This window comes from Corvus hawaiiensis, chromosome 19 (genome assembly GCF_020740725.1).
Source record: "Corvus hawaiiensis isolate bCorHaw1 chromosome 19, bCorHaw1.pri.cur, whole genome shotgun sequence".
Lineage (NCBI taxonomy): Eukaryota > Metazoa > Chordata > Aves > Passeriformes > Corvidae > Corvus > Corvus hawaiiensis.
The window spans coordinates 6228372-6245268 of record NC_063231.1 but is presented as its reverse complement, the minus strand read 5'-3'; the positions used below and the strand labels follow the sequence as shown (position 1 = coordinate 6245268).

At 38.5% G+C, this 16897-nt stretch overlaps 1 protein-coding gene and 1 long non-coding RNA gene across 2 annotated transcripts in view; one reads left to right on the top strand and one right to left on the bottom strand.

Annotated features, from left to right (window-relative positions):
• Nucleotides 1-277: 277 nt before the first annotated feature.
• CA10 (carbonic anhydrase 10) overlaps nt 278-16897 on the bottom strand; it is a 188317-nt gene continuing 171697 nt past the window's right edge. Inside the window, exons 6-10 of the mRNA XM_048323590.1 lie at nt 11792-11887; nt 10109-10181; nt 4762-4916; nt 2379-2553; nt 278-1510 (exon numbers count right to left, since the gene is read on the bottom strand). Coding sequence (XP_048179547.1) covers nt 1488-1510; nt 2379-2553; nt 4762-4916; nt 10109-10181; nt 11792-11887 — 522 coding nt within the window. The 3' untranslated portion in view covers nt 278-1487. The remainder of the gene's footprint in view (nt 1511-2378; nt 2554-4761; nt 4917-10108; nt 10182-11791; nt 11888-16897) is intronic.
• LOC125335748 overlaps nt 12175-16897 on the top strand; it is a 104122-nt gene continuing 99399 nt past the window's right edge. Inside the window, exon 1 of the long non-coding RNA XR_007207537.1 lies at nt 12175-12382. This is a non-coding gene — a long non-coding RNA (uncharacterized LOC125335748). The remainder of the gene's footprint in view (nt 12383-16897) is intronic.

Genomic DNA, 16897 nt, shown 5'->3' with positions numbered 1-16897 from the left:
CTGTTCTCTTCAGGCACAGATAAAATAACATTGTTGTCACATTAAAACTCCCTGGCAGTTCCCTCACACTTCGTATAGTGCCTGCTCTTCCATTTGGTGTAAACACTTCCTTGCTGCTGGAGCGTTTTCTGGCTTCATTTTGCTTTCTGTGAACTTAAATGTGGTACAAAGTGAGCATCAGGGATGGGGTATCAGGAGGCCTGACCCCTCTCCACACTGAAAAGAAAACCAACCTGAAAAATCCCTCAATATTCAAGAAGGTCAAACATGCACTGTGTGAACTTGTTAAACACGTTTATTGAGTTCTTGACAGTAACCAAACACAGTGAATGACCATTATAAACTAGAAAAAAAGGCATTTGCTTTTACTTGGTCAGCTCCTGCTTTATCTGTGAAGAAAAAGTATCCCTTTCACCACCAGTTTACAGGATTGAATGTTTGTCCCAATAATGGCTTCAGCAAGGAAAATGGCAATTTTAAACTGAGATGTGTTTCAACTGCTTTCTGCTTCTGAGCCCAGTTCCTGTTAATGATGGACCATAAAGTGGAGTTAAAGTTATACCACCTCTAAGTGCATTCCCAATTGTCATTAACTCACTTAAATGGGCTGCAAAGAAAGAAATGAAGTAAAAAAAAAGAAAAAAAAAGGAGAAAAAAAAGAAAAACACAAATAATGCATCCACAAGTGGTAGAGGGTTATTATTTCAGAAAGGAAAAAAGAAATCAAAGCAACTTTACTAAATTGTTAAACACATTTATTGAGCTGTTAATTGTAACCAACACAATGTATGATCTGTTGTAAAACAAGAAACAGAAAATGGATCAATTCTGATTTTGCCAAATCCTACTACAGATTTGTGACAGAGGGAAATATTTCAATTTCCTTTATATTCTGCAGTGATATATTTACAATACTTATCTCTCAAAGTCTGTCCCTTTTTAAATTAAATTAACAGAAAGATCATAACCTAGAAATAGGTTTCCTTTACAGTAGTCTTGTTCTGTCTTGTCAGTATCCATTAATGATAGTGAAATAATGAGAGCTTTCCAAGGATTACTTGGCACACAGAACACAACTCCACTTTGATGCTGTACCGAGCCACCTTTTTTCTTTTTTTTTTTCTTTTTTTCTTTTTTTTTTTTTTTTTTCAATTGGGGGAGGGGGGGAGCAGAGGAAGAATTAATTTCATATGTACAAAGGCTGAAAAGTCTTTCTGTGTGACTCTAAATTAGTTCAGGAAAATTGTAATCACATTTAATGTAATACTGATTTGGTTTTTTTGTTGTTTGTTTGTTTGTTTGTTTGTTTTTTAAATGGCCACCGATCGTATGAATGGATTTTGAGGAGTTTTCCAGCACGGCAGCTCTTTTCCCACAGCACGTGGTGCACGTGAGCCCAGAGAGGGAGGTTGGGTGCATTGTAGATGATGTCAATTCCCAGAAGGAGCATTCCACTGAGGATTTGGGTTTTGCCTGCTCTGTCTCACTTACTTGAGGAGCCATTCATTTACTGGAAGAGAAACAAACAAAAACCATTATGCTTTAATAAACTCCAAATATGAAACTGGTTTAACACTGTGAATCAAATTATTTAGCACTGTGTTAGGCACTTAGGCAAAATGGCTTAAAAAAGCCAGGAGGTTCAGCTTCCTCCTCTTTCTAGAAAAGAATTGTCTGAATGACTGTTTCTTTGAAGTATTGCAACACAGTCATCTGCCTTGCTGCTGAAAATGTCCCTTCTTTTCCAGCCTTCAGTGCTACTCCTTCATAATGATGATATTACCGCTGGGAGGGCACTTCAGTACCATTATTTCAGCCAGTACAGTTGTGTGCATGGGCTCAAAGATGCATGAGACACATTAGAGCTCAGTTGTGAGCCACAGCTGTGGTATTGTAAGACTCTAACTGCAGGTGACTGAGCTGCTTCATTGTTTAATATCGATGCTTGACACTACATGTAGCAATTTAGGTGTTTGTTATGGTGGTGCACCTCGAAAGTGAAAATAAGTCTTATAAATTATTAATTTTGTTTGAGATCAGTTGTCATAAAGACTAGCTCATCCCCCCCCTTGTGGGTGAGTAAACCAGAGCAAAATGCACTTTTTAAGGTGAGAAGACTTTAAAATGAGGCTAAAAAACCAAGGGCCTGTCCTATTTACTTCTAAAAACATATTAGATGTCCCAGGCTATTTTTTGTCATGCTTTTCCTGCACATTTCCTCACCTATTTCAAGTGTGTGGCATTTGACTGACACAGTTATTCCCCTAGATCTGGAGTTTTATGTGTTTTTATTTGTGTGCTTTGTCATGCCCTTGGATTTCTCAAAGAAAGGAGCTCAGTGCAAGCATGGAAGGGGTTATTCTGGAGGTGGAACGTACCTCTATACTGTAGTTTCTGTGCTCTATTGTTTGGACAATCTTTTCCCTGTAAACTAAAGTTGATATTGGTTCGGATACATCGATTGTTGAGAGGCTGGACTGGTCTGAAATTGTCGCTCATGCTCAGAAATATCTGTGATGGTTGATTCTGGCTTAGCAGTCGTAAAGAATGCATCTATAAACACAAAACAAGGGGTTTTTAGTATTGGTCTTTCCTGTAAGTAAACAACATACAATACTATTAAATAGGTAAGTTAATATTTGGAAGTAAAGCAGAATTTCAGTAAAACAGAATTTAAGTTAACGCTGACAGTTTGTAGTCAGAGGTAACTTAAAACCATTCTTTGTGTGCTCCTGTTTCTGAGCCCCATTTTAAACAAGAGTAACCAGTTTTGTGGGGAGCAAATGAAAATAGTATTGAGGTGTCCTTGGGTGAGCAGGAAACAAATGGAATCCACAGCGCTGGATGGCAGCAGCTGGTGCAAAGCTAATGAACTTGATGAATGACAAGAGCTAATTTCCTGAATCACTGTAGCTTTCAGCTGAGAAGCCAGAGCTTTGGTTGTTGTTACTCAAGAACCAGGTAGGGGCAGGCAGGATGGGAAGGAAAACTGACAGTGATGCTGCTGAAGTCGTGAAATTAATGATGTTAAAAAGTGAGAGCCTCTCTCTGCTGACAGGTCTGTCATGATACTGTCTGTGCTGTGACTGTGAGTGTTCCTACAGCAGACTCTGGCCTTCTTCTGAAATGGTTTCACAGCACAGAGGGAATTACTGAATCATCCTGTGCATCCAGCACTGGTTGGCAGAAATGGCTGTTATAGTGACTATGCAACTCTTAATTGATTCAAGTCAACCAGAATCAGAGAGGGAAAAAGAAGTTTCAAGTTACAAACCAGAAATCCTCAATATTTTGGTTTAAAGATATAAAAAGAAAGTATCTTCCCCATCAGTGTACAATTTAAGAGGTTAGTTTATGGCATTTAATTGGGAAATCCAGTAGATGGGTTTTATGTACTGGAAGTTTTAACAGCTTCTAGGGAAAACTTGAGCTGGGCATTGCTCTTTCAGTCTGAGTACACAACGTAATTAGTAAGTTTCCACAAAATCCATTTGCAGCACTAATAATGGAGGATATAAATAACCATTAAAGCATGACAAGGAGCAAGTATCATGAGGTTATAACCTATAGGTAGCAACACAGACTGGAAATATTCTAATCCTTACTTTGCACATTAAGGTTCTACCTAAAAATGTTGCTTGCAGGAAAATATTCAGGTCCTGTGTTTGAAAAGTTCACAATACTCAGCATTTTTGCCTGTGCTTAGCTGTGTTGTTCTCCCAAATCACCAGTTTAGAAAAGAAACAAAGTGCTTTTTCTGCCTCCAGACTAAACTGGACACAAGGAATATCACAAAAATAAAACATCTCAGGCTTTTAAAAGTCATCTTATTTACAATATTAATATGATTTTAAAACCCAAAGTGATATTTGGGGTTGTTTTCTTGTTCCTCATTTCATTTCTCAGGCCAGATTTCTTCTGCTGCCTGCGTGGGGCAGGCAGATGGTGGTTCAAGTATTCCTTGGGGTTCCAGCACGCAAGAGAGGAGGTTTTAGTTCATCTCACAGCTCTTTAGGCAACTCACTGAAGGAAACTCTGGAGAAGAGGGCAAAGTGTTAAATTTGCTGTTTTCTGATGCCAGGCATTGGATTGTAAGCGAGCTGTACAGAAATGTAGTTTTTGAGACTTTTCCACTGATGTGTTTCCTCAACAGCTTCCTTTTGGATGTGAAATGTGTTTTCTCTTGCATAATTTCTTCTGCTTCTCTCTCACAGGGGCTTCAATATGTCAATGTGATTTTTCCAACAGTATTTGTGGTGTATATCCTGTAATTTCATTCTATACCAGAAAGCATCAGCTTATTTTATTTCCAGAAGGCTCCAGATACTGTATCTCTGTCACATTAATGTGCTATCAACATGTATTTATTCAGACCTAGGAATGGCCTCTGTTATCCTTAATAACCTCAGTTATGTTTGTACAACACTGCTGTACTTGTTTTAGAGTCCCCAAGTAACAGTTCACAGCATCACAGAATAATGCAGCTGTGAACAGACTGCTGGAAACCACTTGTTTCAAACCCTCACTGAAAACAGGGCCCCCCCTCAAAGTTTGTGTATATAGATACTGACGGAACTCTAAACAGTTAAGATTTTTAATTTGAAAAAAAACCTCTTCGATGCTTTTGCAAACTATAAATTGCATGCAGAGATCCCTACAGCACAAGGCTTGAATCTCATTTTTTATATAAAGCTATAAATATTATGTTTAAAATATTATTTTGTACCTATCCTAGATTGAGTCATTTGTAAATTGCTTTACCTGCATCCTTGTTATGTAGACAGGTTTGTTCATTATTATCCAGCTTGCTGTTTCATAGCAGGGTGGAATTGTCATTGACCCATCATATGTAATGAAACTAGATGTCTCTGGATAAAGTTCCTCAATATTAAGCCCCTGTAGTAAATATGCATCATCTGGAGAACAAAGGAGGAAAACAAATCAAGTAGAACAGTAGCATCACAAAAAAACCCCAAACCCAAAACAACAAAAACAAACAAACCTTCCCCCCCCCCCTTCATGTCTCCTAGTTCCAGAACATGATGTTCAGTTTTACCAAAGAATGAAGTTTAACAGATGCACATTTCTGTATGCTCCAGCAGATTAGACAAGAACAAGTAACACAAGTAGCATCCCTGACACTGCTGGGTGGAGCTGCACTGAGATTCACATTCACACATTGGGAGCTGAGCACGGGCTCTCACAGGGGAATTCTGAATCACATTTAGGGACTGGAGTCAAAGGCTTCTTGCAGTTGCAGTTATTGATTGAGAGGCAGAAGCCTTTGGAGAATGCTGACTTTCCATCTTTTGGGGTGATTAACAATTTTTGCTCAACAAAGCCTTGGGAAGGCGAAGAGAGTCAAAACTTAATTGCCCTTCTGGCATGAGAGGAAGTTGCAGTGAATGTGTGATAATAAAGCTGCTCCATTAAACCTCCTGGCCTTGCATGTGTACAGTGGGGTGGGTGCAGTGCCAGCTCCCTCAGAAAGCTCAGCTCCGGGTGGAAAGCTTGCTGGGAAGCAGCACCAGGGTCCCTGCCTTTATTGTAAGGTTCCCTGGGAATTAATGAGGTGTATTCCTCTCCAACAGCATTTATTTTGTGGATATGTACCAAAATATAATGAGATACGGTTCTATCTTTCAAAATCCATCAGAGTTCCTCAGTGTTTCCTGTACTACCTGCACTATTTCCCTTGGGTAATGCTGGCCCTACAGTACTTTTGGCAGTGCTGTCAAAGCTAAAACTCAGATTTTCCTGCCAAATCTCAGGCTGTACGAGTTCATCCACTCAGGGATAAACATCTTTTATTACTGATACACTGCTGCTTGTGTGTGTCTCGGAGAAAGCCGGGGTGGTTATGAGCTGTAACATTGTGAGATCTCTTCAAACCCTTTCACTCCTGTGTGGTGTCTCCAATTTGGTTCATTTCCAGAGGGAACATTAAAATGCAGGCAAGGAAATTGCACACTGAGGTGCATTCCCTCTTTCAGTGCTCAACAAGGGCTGGCCTTGATTTGCAGAGAAATCCAAATGATCAAGGAAATTTATAAGAGCTAAAAAAGAAAGGCATAATTTAACTTGAATTTAACATATTGTATCTGAAGGACAAAACTTAGAGGAGCAAAAGACTTGTCTCGTACAATCTAATGGAAAGAAAAGAAAGGCTGCAGACTATTGTCTTGGGCAACAGAAAATCAAAGAAAACAGGCAGAGCAAATATGACCTTGTTTTTTATTTTAACACAGCACAGTCAACATGGTACAGGGTTTTGGGGCAGCAATATTGGCAGCTACAGCATCAGTTAAAGTGTCAGGGTGAGAGTGTAATGTTTCTGCCTCATTGACCAGAGCCTTGCTGTTATTTCATATTTTAAATGTGTTTGTTATTTTACAAAATAAAATCTTGGCAGGTTCTCTCATGTTTGTCAAAAATAGAGCCCTCTGCCCTGTCCCTGCAGCTTGAGCCAGGGTGATTTTCCTGCTGCATGGCTGGCTGGATCCTCAAGCAGAGGGGAAAGTGCCATTAGCGTCTGGTAGGTGACTGACTGTCACCTGTTTTAATATGCCCAGGCTTCACTGGCCCATGGCCTGTGATAGCCTCTTTCTAAACCCAAATTTTCCTGACAGAAGCATGAAAACTGTCAAAACGCAGTTATATTTGAACAGGTAGAGACGACTGAATACATCTGTGTCCTATTCATTAAAAACATTATTTGCAGTGCACTGGTAATTTTGCTAGAATTGCATCAGAAGAGAAGGGATGGATTTTTTTCATGCCAGCGCCTGTTTTCATGAGTCATCACACACTTTTCCCTTTCCCACATGAACATCCTGTTCATTATTTATAAGCCACGGAGCATGGTGTGTTTAGCACCAAGTGGCACAGAGTCAGGCAGAAGAGATCCCTAAGGACCAGATCTGTTTTCTCACAGCCATATTGGCTTCAGCTGGGCTAAAATGATTTAAACCAGGTAGAATTTGCCCTGAAATGTTTACTAGGAGATGGAAAGCTAACTGAAGATTAATACAGATGAGGGATATCAATATGGAAAACTGGAGGAAAATACCACTTCAGGAAAAGTGGAAGATAGGGGTGAATGAAACAAGAGTTTGTCCAAGAAAAAGCAGTACCTATTAATATCTGTATATGAGTTACATTCCCATGGGAAGTCAGATGACTCTATGAGAGAAGACTACACAATAAGGATTTGGTTACCAACATTATTCCCATGAACAGGTCTGCCCTCTCCCACATCTTGGTAAGGGTTTCCTGCTCCGGAGCTGAAGCAGTCGTGGTGGGTCAGTATTAACACCAGACTGCAGCACTTCAAAGTCTTGCTTATATTTACTGCAAATATGTTCAAAATGCTCAAAATCACTACATGTGATCTCCTGCCAGTGACAAACTTCTTTTCCTAAACCCATCCAGCCTTTCCTAGGTCCTCTGCATCATTCCTATCTACAGCCCACAATCTGTTTCTCTTGATCTGCTGGTACCTTAGGGTGATTTCCAAACTCAGGAACTGTTCTCTCTACAAATTAGATTTAATTAGATTTCACACTCATTTACATAAAGGCCTTGACTCTGACAATTTACTTAGGAAATTATGGAAATCTTTTTATCCCTAGATTTGTAATAAATGTATGGGGTTGGCTTTCACAGCAAATTCTTTTATGTTCTCTTTATAATAATGCTTGTTATAGGGAATTGAGTGGAGGAAGGTACATTTGATTTTAAAGTTCATATCATGATAATCCAGAAGAGGATCTAGGTTAGATTTACAGGGTAAAGAATGTAGAGATCCTCAGTTTCTCTGCTTACCAGACAATGACAAGACCAAATTTTTATGAGGAATTTTGTGAATCTAAAAAGTTACTTTTTTTTTCCTATGTTAAGCAAACACTGGGTGAAAGCTCATGTAGCATAACCGTTTTGAAAGAAAACTAACTTATCCCCTCAAATGGCAGACTTAACAAGGAATAATACAGCTTTTGAGAGATCCACACAGCTTCTGACTAAAGGCTGCTTGAAAGAACCCTTGTTTCAGCTTGCTCACAGTAGATTCTTTGGGCTGCGATAACAGAATAAAATAAGCATTTAAAATCTCCTTAAAAATTCCTTGGGGTCCACTTTACTTCACTGTAGCCATTAATATCTAAGGGTAGAAATTTCTCTTTTAATGCATTTTGCCTGTGGAAATTTCATGCAGCAGGAGAGATAGCACTTAATGTTGTTGCTGTTCTTTAAACAAAAAAACCACCTTTATTTATGTTATGAACTGTCCTGACCCTGAACCAGTGTTCCATTTATCATTCCCTCCACACTCCTCTTGAGCACACTGGGCCTGGGCATTTTGTCAGCACCGTGCTGAGTATTGACTTCAGGAGTGGAGCCGTAAAGCAGAAGCTGAAAAACTCCAGCTGCTAAAGGCACACTAGAAATCCTTGCAGTGTTAAGAGGTAAAATTAGTTTTCAGCAATGATGCTATAATCCATCATGCAAGACAACTGCAAAATTACTTTCAATAACACTTCCACGTTTCCAATTTACACTAAAAATTCCCAGTCAATACTTGTTACTACAGTAAGTAACCCAATGCCCTGTGGAATATTGTGTGCATTGTGTGCCTACCAGGGGTTTAATTTGAACAGATAAACTTAGCAAAAACAGTGGTTACAAATTAAAGCAATTCTGTTAATCACTGCTTTTTCAGCCTGTGTTTCGTGTGTTCATCTTCATGCGAAATTTCATGTAGTAAACCCAAGTTAGGTGTGACTGGAATTGTCTTTCCCTTGTATGGAGACAAAACAAGCAATGGGAGGTTGTGGGATGCTGACAACTCCAGAGAGGAGTAGTTCTCACTGTAAATGCAGCATCCAAATGAAATATTTGGTATTGGGAAGGTGTGGCCCCATGGGAGAACATCTGGTTGATCTCCAGACAGAAGCTGGGAATATGGAATTTGTGGGTGAAAGAGCTGGAAAAAGCACACATAGCCTTAACAATAATTCCCTCTTTCCAGGATGCTGCAGCAGTGCTGGTAGGCAGGAAGCTCTTGCAGAACAGCATTGTTGTGATTTTGCAAGGAATCAAGACAAGCAGTTTAAAAGTGGGACTGATCTGCTTCTTCCATGCAGAGAAGATGGCATTTGATACTGACAGAACAATCTGGAAAAAACATTCTGAGGAGAACCCTCTGTTGCCTTCCTTTCCATAGGTATTGTAGAGAACTGAGTTTTATCATCATAGAAGCCTCTTATTTGGACCAAAGATGTAACAAGATTTGTTAACTGTCAGGTAAAATCAGAGAAACATCAGTGGGGTGAAAGGTATGTGTGTTGTAGGAGAGGACAAGGAACTATTTGTGTTGTCAGTTCGCTGTGTACTTTCTGAAAGTTAAATTCTGGTATTGTTGAACTTAAGAACTTCATGGCAGCTTGGAATATTTGACAAAAGAAATGAGGTTTTCAGGAGAAGAGGTTTAATTTGTTACACATACTTTTCATTACTCTCTCTAAAATATCTTAATTAAGCTCCAGTTTTCCACAAGGTCAATATACGAACATGGAATTATTGAGGATCATCAGTTTAAGGCTTTCCAAATGTGAATACAACAAATACACAAGCTATGTTAATGACCTCTTTCTGTATCAGTTAAATGCAGCAGTTGTTGAATAGGAATGTTGTAACTTTTCTGTACAAAAAGAAAACACTGATGAATACTAAATCCAGTTAATGGTGCAGCATCTTGACATAACCAGATCCGATATAATCCCGGCTGCTCCACACGTCCCTTTTATTGCTAACAGTAGGCAGTTTCTCCTGAGCATTCTGTGTGAATACAGTATATGTATGTGTCAAATATAATTTCATTAATCTGTTGCACCTTCAGACATAAAACAGACTTTGAAATTCAAAATTCATTTGATAAAGTGATGACCGAACGAGATTTTTCACATTCCTGAGTTTATCTTGTAGAGTTGCTGGCAATGCAAACCTGGAATTTCTGCCCATAATAAAGTGCCTCTTATTTCAAGATCACTAAATGTGTTATCTGATACTGAAAGAATACAGCTCTTACCAGAGGAAATGAAAAGAAACTTACTCTTATATGTTATTCTCGTTATGGTGTCTCTGTTAAGCATACGATTTAGAAATGGATTTGATGATTCAGATACCTACAGAAGAGAAAATGGATAATGTCAAAATCTTCTCAGAAACATTTCCTTGCCAGAACTGCAGCTCTTCCACGTGTGCACACACACCCTCACTCTCTGATACTCCTCCAACTGGGTTCTGCCTTTTTTTCACTGTTATGGGAGAAGGAAATAATTACTTAGTTGTTTTTCTAATGAAGCTTGATAGAAAGTTGGTAAAATAAATAAAACACAGGGATGGGAGAACAGGGTGAACAGAAATTACTGCCTGAATAAAAGCATGAGCACAGGTTTCTTCTCCGACAGCTTTGATGGAATTTGCAGGTGGTTGATATACTAGCCAGGATTTTAATTAGTATTCTATTATTTTATTTATTAATAAATATAATTTCCTTGCATCAGACTATTTTAATTGCAAATTAAAGCTCTCTTCTTCTGGTTTATGTCTGGGTAACATATGAGGTAACAGCTCATGTTCAGGTGGAATTTCCCATGTATCAGATTCTGCCCCCTTGTTGCCTCTTCCCTGTTGCTCAGCAGCCCCGAGCAGAGCCTGGTCCATCCTCTGACACCTCCCTGCAGGTACTTCTAAATATTGACAACAATCTCTCTGTCTTCTCTTTAATTTTTCCCTTTTTCATGAATTCAAGTCAGTTTTTTGGGTCATAATACAATACATTTTGGATTAAAAAAAAAAAAAAAGGTAGCCTAAATATCTTTCTTAAATACTAGATCTGTGTGAAAATTGTCCTTTTATATCTAATTATTCGGTGTGCTCTGTGAAATGCATACTTTAATTCTGAGGCTAATGCTTTGTTAGGAGCTTTATGAAATGGGATTAGAGTACTAAGGGGAACTATAGATATCCCATACCTAAGGTGTGATGAGGTGAATTTCAGCATTACTCAGAAATACACACTTTTTTAGACTGATGAACAGAGCTACATAATGGCAGAATATTAAAAATATTTGGAGGGGAGAAATACATTCTTTATATAAAACTAGAGAAAAGGTTTCTCCAATGTAATTAAAGAGGTTTGAGAAAACCATGAAGTCCTGAGTTCAGTGTTAGATCGCTATAAATTATAGACATAAATATGTACCTTGAATGCAACAGGATGGAGACTAAATAAAATATTCACATGTCTTTGTAGTTCTGTGAAATGGAAGATATTAGAAGTTCTACTTTAACGTTCTTTCAGTTTTGATAGTTTAAGATGTTTTAAATAACACTGAGAAAAACTGATTTTGCTGGCTTTGACACATCAGCATGATATGCCCTCTTTCCCAGGGTCTCAACCTACTAGAAGAGACTGGATGAATAACACTTCATGAAGAAACACAAAATCTGCAAAGCTAGTAACTTCTGTCATACCCATTAAAGTGTTATGAGTGATGTTTGTGGTGTAAGGGATTTTTTCCCCCCTTCCTTATCCCTTTTAATTTCCCTTCTATTGGAAAAGCTTTGGAGCAGAGATGGTGTGCTCAGTTCAGGATGAAGCTGTCTCTGGATTCCAGATCAGAGCCTCTGGGCATTGCTGTAGCATAATGAGGAGTCTAACTCCTACATTTACAGTTCAGGGAAAAGTTTACTGTCTATATATTAGGAATCTGTAGTACTGAATACTTACTTTCATAAATATGGAAACTACCACCAACCCATTAGGACTCTTTGCAGCTTCTGTGACATTTGTGTACAGCTCATGGTTATAGTGGATCAGCTGAACCTAGAAAAGGGTGAAGGGAAGGATTATAATTAACCAGCGGCAAATCATCCCATACAGCATTTGCAAATACTCCCCACACACCCCTCAGTTTGCATCAGGATTCCATCTCTGCTTTGGGTACTTTGTAGCAGGGTAATTTTTCAGGCATTTGCAGCATGTGTGATTTTAGTAATTTCAGTCACCCTCTGGCTCCAACTGGTACAGCAGCAGCGTGTCTTCTTCTGAATTGCCAGCCAGTGAATTCACCCACATCCAGTTACAGATTGCACTGCAGGGGCTGACATCATTTCCCTGTTCCAGCAGCACTTGCCATGGGCACCAAGTAATCTGTACTCTGCAGCCTCAAGCCAAGCACAGAGGAATCAGGGGTTGAAATATTTGAGGAAACATATGGGATATGAGTTTGGAACTGTTAAAACCAGCACTTGCAGAATTCAAAATACTGATATTCATTGGCCCCAGATTCTGCAAACTTGGTAACAAAGGCTCCTACAGGTAAGCAGTTACTGTATTATTGTTAACCAGGTTCTCCTTAGCTCCTGCAGCTTTCCTTCTGCTTTTTAGTTTTATGACTTGCTGGAACTTTTAAATTACAAAGGCACAGTTCCCTTCTCTCACTGCTATGTAAATATCTTACCCAGAACCTTGGTATTTGATTTGGCTGGGATCACCAGCCACTGCTACCATTTACATTGCAATTTGTAGCTTTTTTTAAAAAAAAGATGAACAAATGTAATGAACTCCGGTGGCAGTTAAACACTTCTGAACAGATGAAAGTCTAGTCAGCTTTATTTAGCCTAAAGATCTTTCTTAGTTTTCAGATGTCAATTAGAAAAGGAAGGTTCTTGTTCTGCCATTGTCAGAATTTCAGCAGCCTGATGTTCACATTTTAAAATCAGGTCTGTCTTTCATGTGCTGATAATTCTAAAGGCTGTCCAGAGAAATTCCTGGACTTTCATCCTGTGAACAAGATCGGGATTAATTTGGTTTATATCTGGTAATCTTTGTAACTGTACAAATGGTCCAAGACTAAGAGTGCCAGTAAAGAAATGTCATTATAATGTGCTGCCCATGTTTATAATGAGGGAAAAAAACAACCCCTAAACCTCACTGAAACAGGGTTTAATGCCTGCATTGGTGACATTGTCTTTTGGATGAACGTGAGATCTGGTTATTCAGTAGTGAAACACAAAGGTGAGGAGTTTTCTGCAGGAATGATGTCCCTACAGGATCTGCTGTGCACAATCAAGTTACACAGACTAAACCTCACTTTGCCACTCAAAAACGTAAGTCCACCAATTCATGTGCTGATCTGAATTACAGCAGCATCCCAAGTTATATGTAACCTACACCATTATTATCTCAGTCCAAGCTAAGGTGAGAAATAAATGACGTGTTCAAACAGTTCTATTTCCCACATTCTGCCCTGGCTGCAAAATGTATTCTTCTTGTAAGTAAATTACTCAGAATCTGAACTCATAAGCTTTATATAAAAGTCCCCTAAGCATTGTCCTCTCACCACCCCCCCAATCCCTTTGTGATGCTGTTTTAGTGCTTGGACATTGATGTAAAAAGGGGCAATGGAAATTCTGAAAGAGAAAATTTGCATTGGTAAGATCAGAAGATTTTTGGTGCGTAGCTTTGCTATTTACAGCCAGCAGTTCACAGACCAAAAAAATCAGGTGAGGGTCAAAAGTACTGCTATGATGTGTTAATTTCAATTACTTTAGTCCTGTGTCAGTTGGGAACTATTGGTTGTTTTTTCTACAGTCTACCCAGTTGGCATTTTTTTAAGGCAAGCAAACAAATCAAACTGCAGTGAAAAAGTGAAAATGTCAAAGGAGCAAGTGGAGTCCTCTACCAAATTCTGACAGTCAGAAAGCAGGACAAGTGAAGGTCTCATAAAGAATTAATGATGGCATTTACTCTACAGCACACAGGAGTTACAATGCTTGTTAGTCATCATTTTGTGGTACTACTGAATTTCAGTACCACCACTTTTCTGGGGACCGTGCACTCACTGAAATTTTTTGGCTTGGTCACGTATTTTTCTTTTTACGTACAACTCTTCACCCTGGCAGCCAAAATAACTTGTGAATTATCAAGGAAATAAGTGATGACATCTGCTTTAGACTAGACCTTCTTTTGTACAAAGTCCCAGAATAACAATGAATTAGATAAACTCATTTTACATAACAAACCAAAATGCTGAGTGCAGAAGTGGGTAAAGGCAAGGGCCAAGTTCTCCTTTCACCCAGGAAACCTAAGTCAACATCAAACTCTTGTTTTGACTGATGGAACTTATGGAAATAAAACCCCTCAGCTATATACAACCACATACAGGATATTTGTCCCAAACAAAGGTCTCAGTGCCTAATGAAGAGAGACTTTTTTTTTTCTTCTCAAACCTGTCACTTTCTCTGTGTTGGAATTGTATCCTTCTTCCTTGTACCCAAATTAATTTTAAAGCTGTTTCCATGGTACCATGGTTAAATTCATTAGGTTTATCTTTTTTTAAAAAAAGGTTGACCATCTAAGGAGACATCATTTTCAAAGTTTCTCACATGGAACAGGCTAATTTTGAAAGATTCAAATGAACAAGTGTCTTAAACACAGAATACAACAGGATAAAAAACATAATCCCCTATTAAATTCCCTCTGAGAAGAATTTCTTTTAAGTTGCCTGAAATACTTGTAAACTTTTGGTCTGTATAAAATATTACTGGAGTCTTCCACAAAGGTGAAGCCACATAAGTAAAATTGCTCATATATGAAAATCTCACTTTTCAAATGATGACACTGTATTAAAAGCACATCATAACAAGAGCAGACTTACAATGCTGAAAGCACCCTTTGAGTTTAGGTTGGGTTTCAGGGCTCAAAGACAATACAGAATCTTGTTCTAACCTATTGATTTACTTTGGAAGATCCCCCTTTTAAGATTAATTTGCCACAGAATAACTGATAGCTTTGTTTTCCTCCAGTTACAGTTCTATTTTGCAGGAAAAAGAAGAGAATTAAGATTAATTACTCTCTTTTAGCTGGTGAAAAACCAGAATATGGCCTTGTTCCATCACCCAAGAATGTGCATTGGACCAGAACCAGAACTTTTTAGCCTCTCAAGACTGCCCATGTTCTGCTGCAGCCAAACATGGAGCAATAGGAAACTCAGGGAATTTAGAATGTTGCAGTACTTCACACACATTTTTCCACAGTCCTCTTGGGAATAATAGAATACCCTTCATTCTCACTTGAAGAGTTATAATTGAGTACATAAACATTTTTGATTTGTAAATGACAAGGGAGGTAAAGCATGAAGTAAATGGCAGCAAGGAACAGCTCATCTGTAACCATAATATTTGTATTATGCTGCGCTACCTGATAAACTGTTGGGATACCTCGCTGAGAGCAAGCAGAGTATGTTTCCAGCACAGCAGGGAACAAAAGCAAATGAAATTGCTCAAGAAGACAGGTTAAATGTTTGTTTTGATTCAGAGTTCCTGTAAGAAGTGTCTAAGATATCATTAAGGAAAATAATTACGCATTTTTGTTTATCCAAAGTTTAATAAAAACAGCAAAAGAAATGTAGTTTCTGCATGGTGGGTGCCCAGTGAGGAAAATAATTTTACTGAGTTAAAAGCTATTAACAACAACAGTTACTCCACTGTCAAAATATAGTTGGTCTTACAGGTCTTGTAAAACCCTTTGGAAAGAGCAGTAATGCCGCATCACTCAAGAGTTATTTATGGCATTAATTTTGTGGGCATGAACAGGTATGAGATCAGTGCAATTTGTGTGACTGACAAAACTATTTTTAAAATTGTCCTAAATTAAATTAAATGTACCTCCTGCTTTGTGGAAAGGGATAGCATCAGCTGTGAGAGCATGGACCAGCTCCTCAGAACCTGTGGTCCTGATCTGTCTTGTTTTCCTGGACCAATCCCTGGCAGTGGTGCAGGGGAATTTTCTTATCTTTGAAGAACAAACCCATCTTCTCATGCCCAGGGTACCCAACTGTGGAATGTTAGTGTTTGACAAGGTGGTGTTACCCACATCCTGATTAATTAATCCCCAGATCGGCCTTTTATTCTTTATGTATAAGCTCACAGCAGTGAGGTGCTCTTGCTTTCTTTATACACTGGTAACATGAACTGTACGTGATCACCTGTACTTTCAGCAGTTTACTTTGCATTTTAGCAAACTACTGCAGTTTTAAGATTAAAATTGGTTACAAGATTAACTTTGCTATGTTAAACCAAGGAGAAAAACTGCAAAAAACCAGTTGCTTGAAATAATTTTTTATCTCTGACTCTCTTTGATGTTCTCTTTATTAAAACTGCAGTTACTTAGGCTGTTGCTGACATGTGGTTTGTGCATTGTTTTGTGTTTTTACTGATTTTGACAGTTATTTTGTGATTTAAAAGAAATGTATATAAAGAACTGGTTTAATAGAAAGGCTTGTCATCCACACTTATAGCTATATGCCAGCAATTGTATCCTAGATAAATAAACAATATTAGAATTATTTTTTTACTTAAAAGAATAAGACTAAGAATGCATAGAAAGGACTCATTTTTCTCCTGCTTCTGAGCAGACAGCTGTGCAGAGAAATGCAATAATCATGCAGTAAAGTGGAAATGCAGTTGGGTTAACTACACTTGGCTGCAGAATCTACTTTATTGGAAATAATGGCATGCTTGGAATTATCACTGAAGCTACAAATGGTGTCTAACCATTTCATTAGAGCAGTTGGTAACAAGAACTAACTTGCAGTAAAGGGTTTTCAACAGGGAGCCTTACCCTCAGGTAACCCCAGGGTTCCTTGGTAGCTCGTTAACATGGGGAGTTACTTTCAGCATGTATTATGGCTCCTAAAAATGAATATATAATATATATATAAAAGGATCTGCCATAACCTGCTTTGGGGTTGAAGTAGTTATCTCTAGTTATTTCTAGATGCCATTTGGGCTGCTGACCTGGTATCTTACACTGATAAGGCTCTAACAGAGC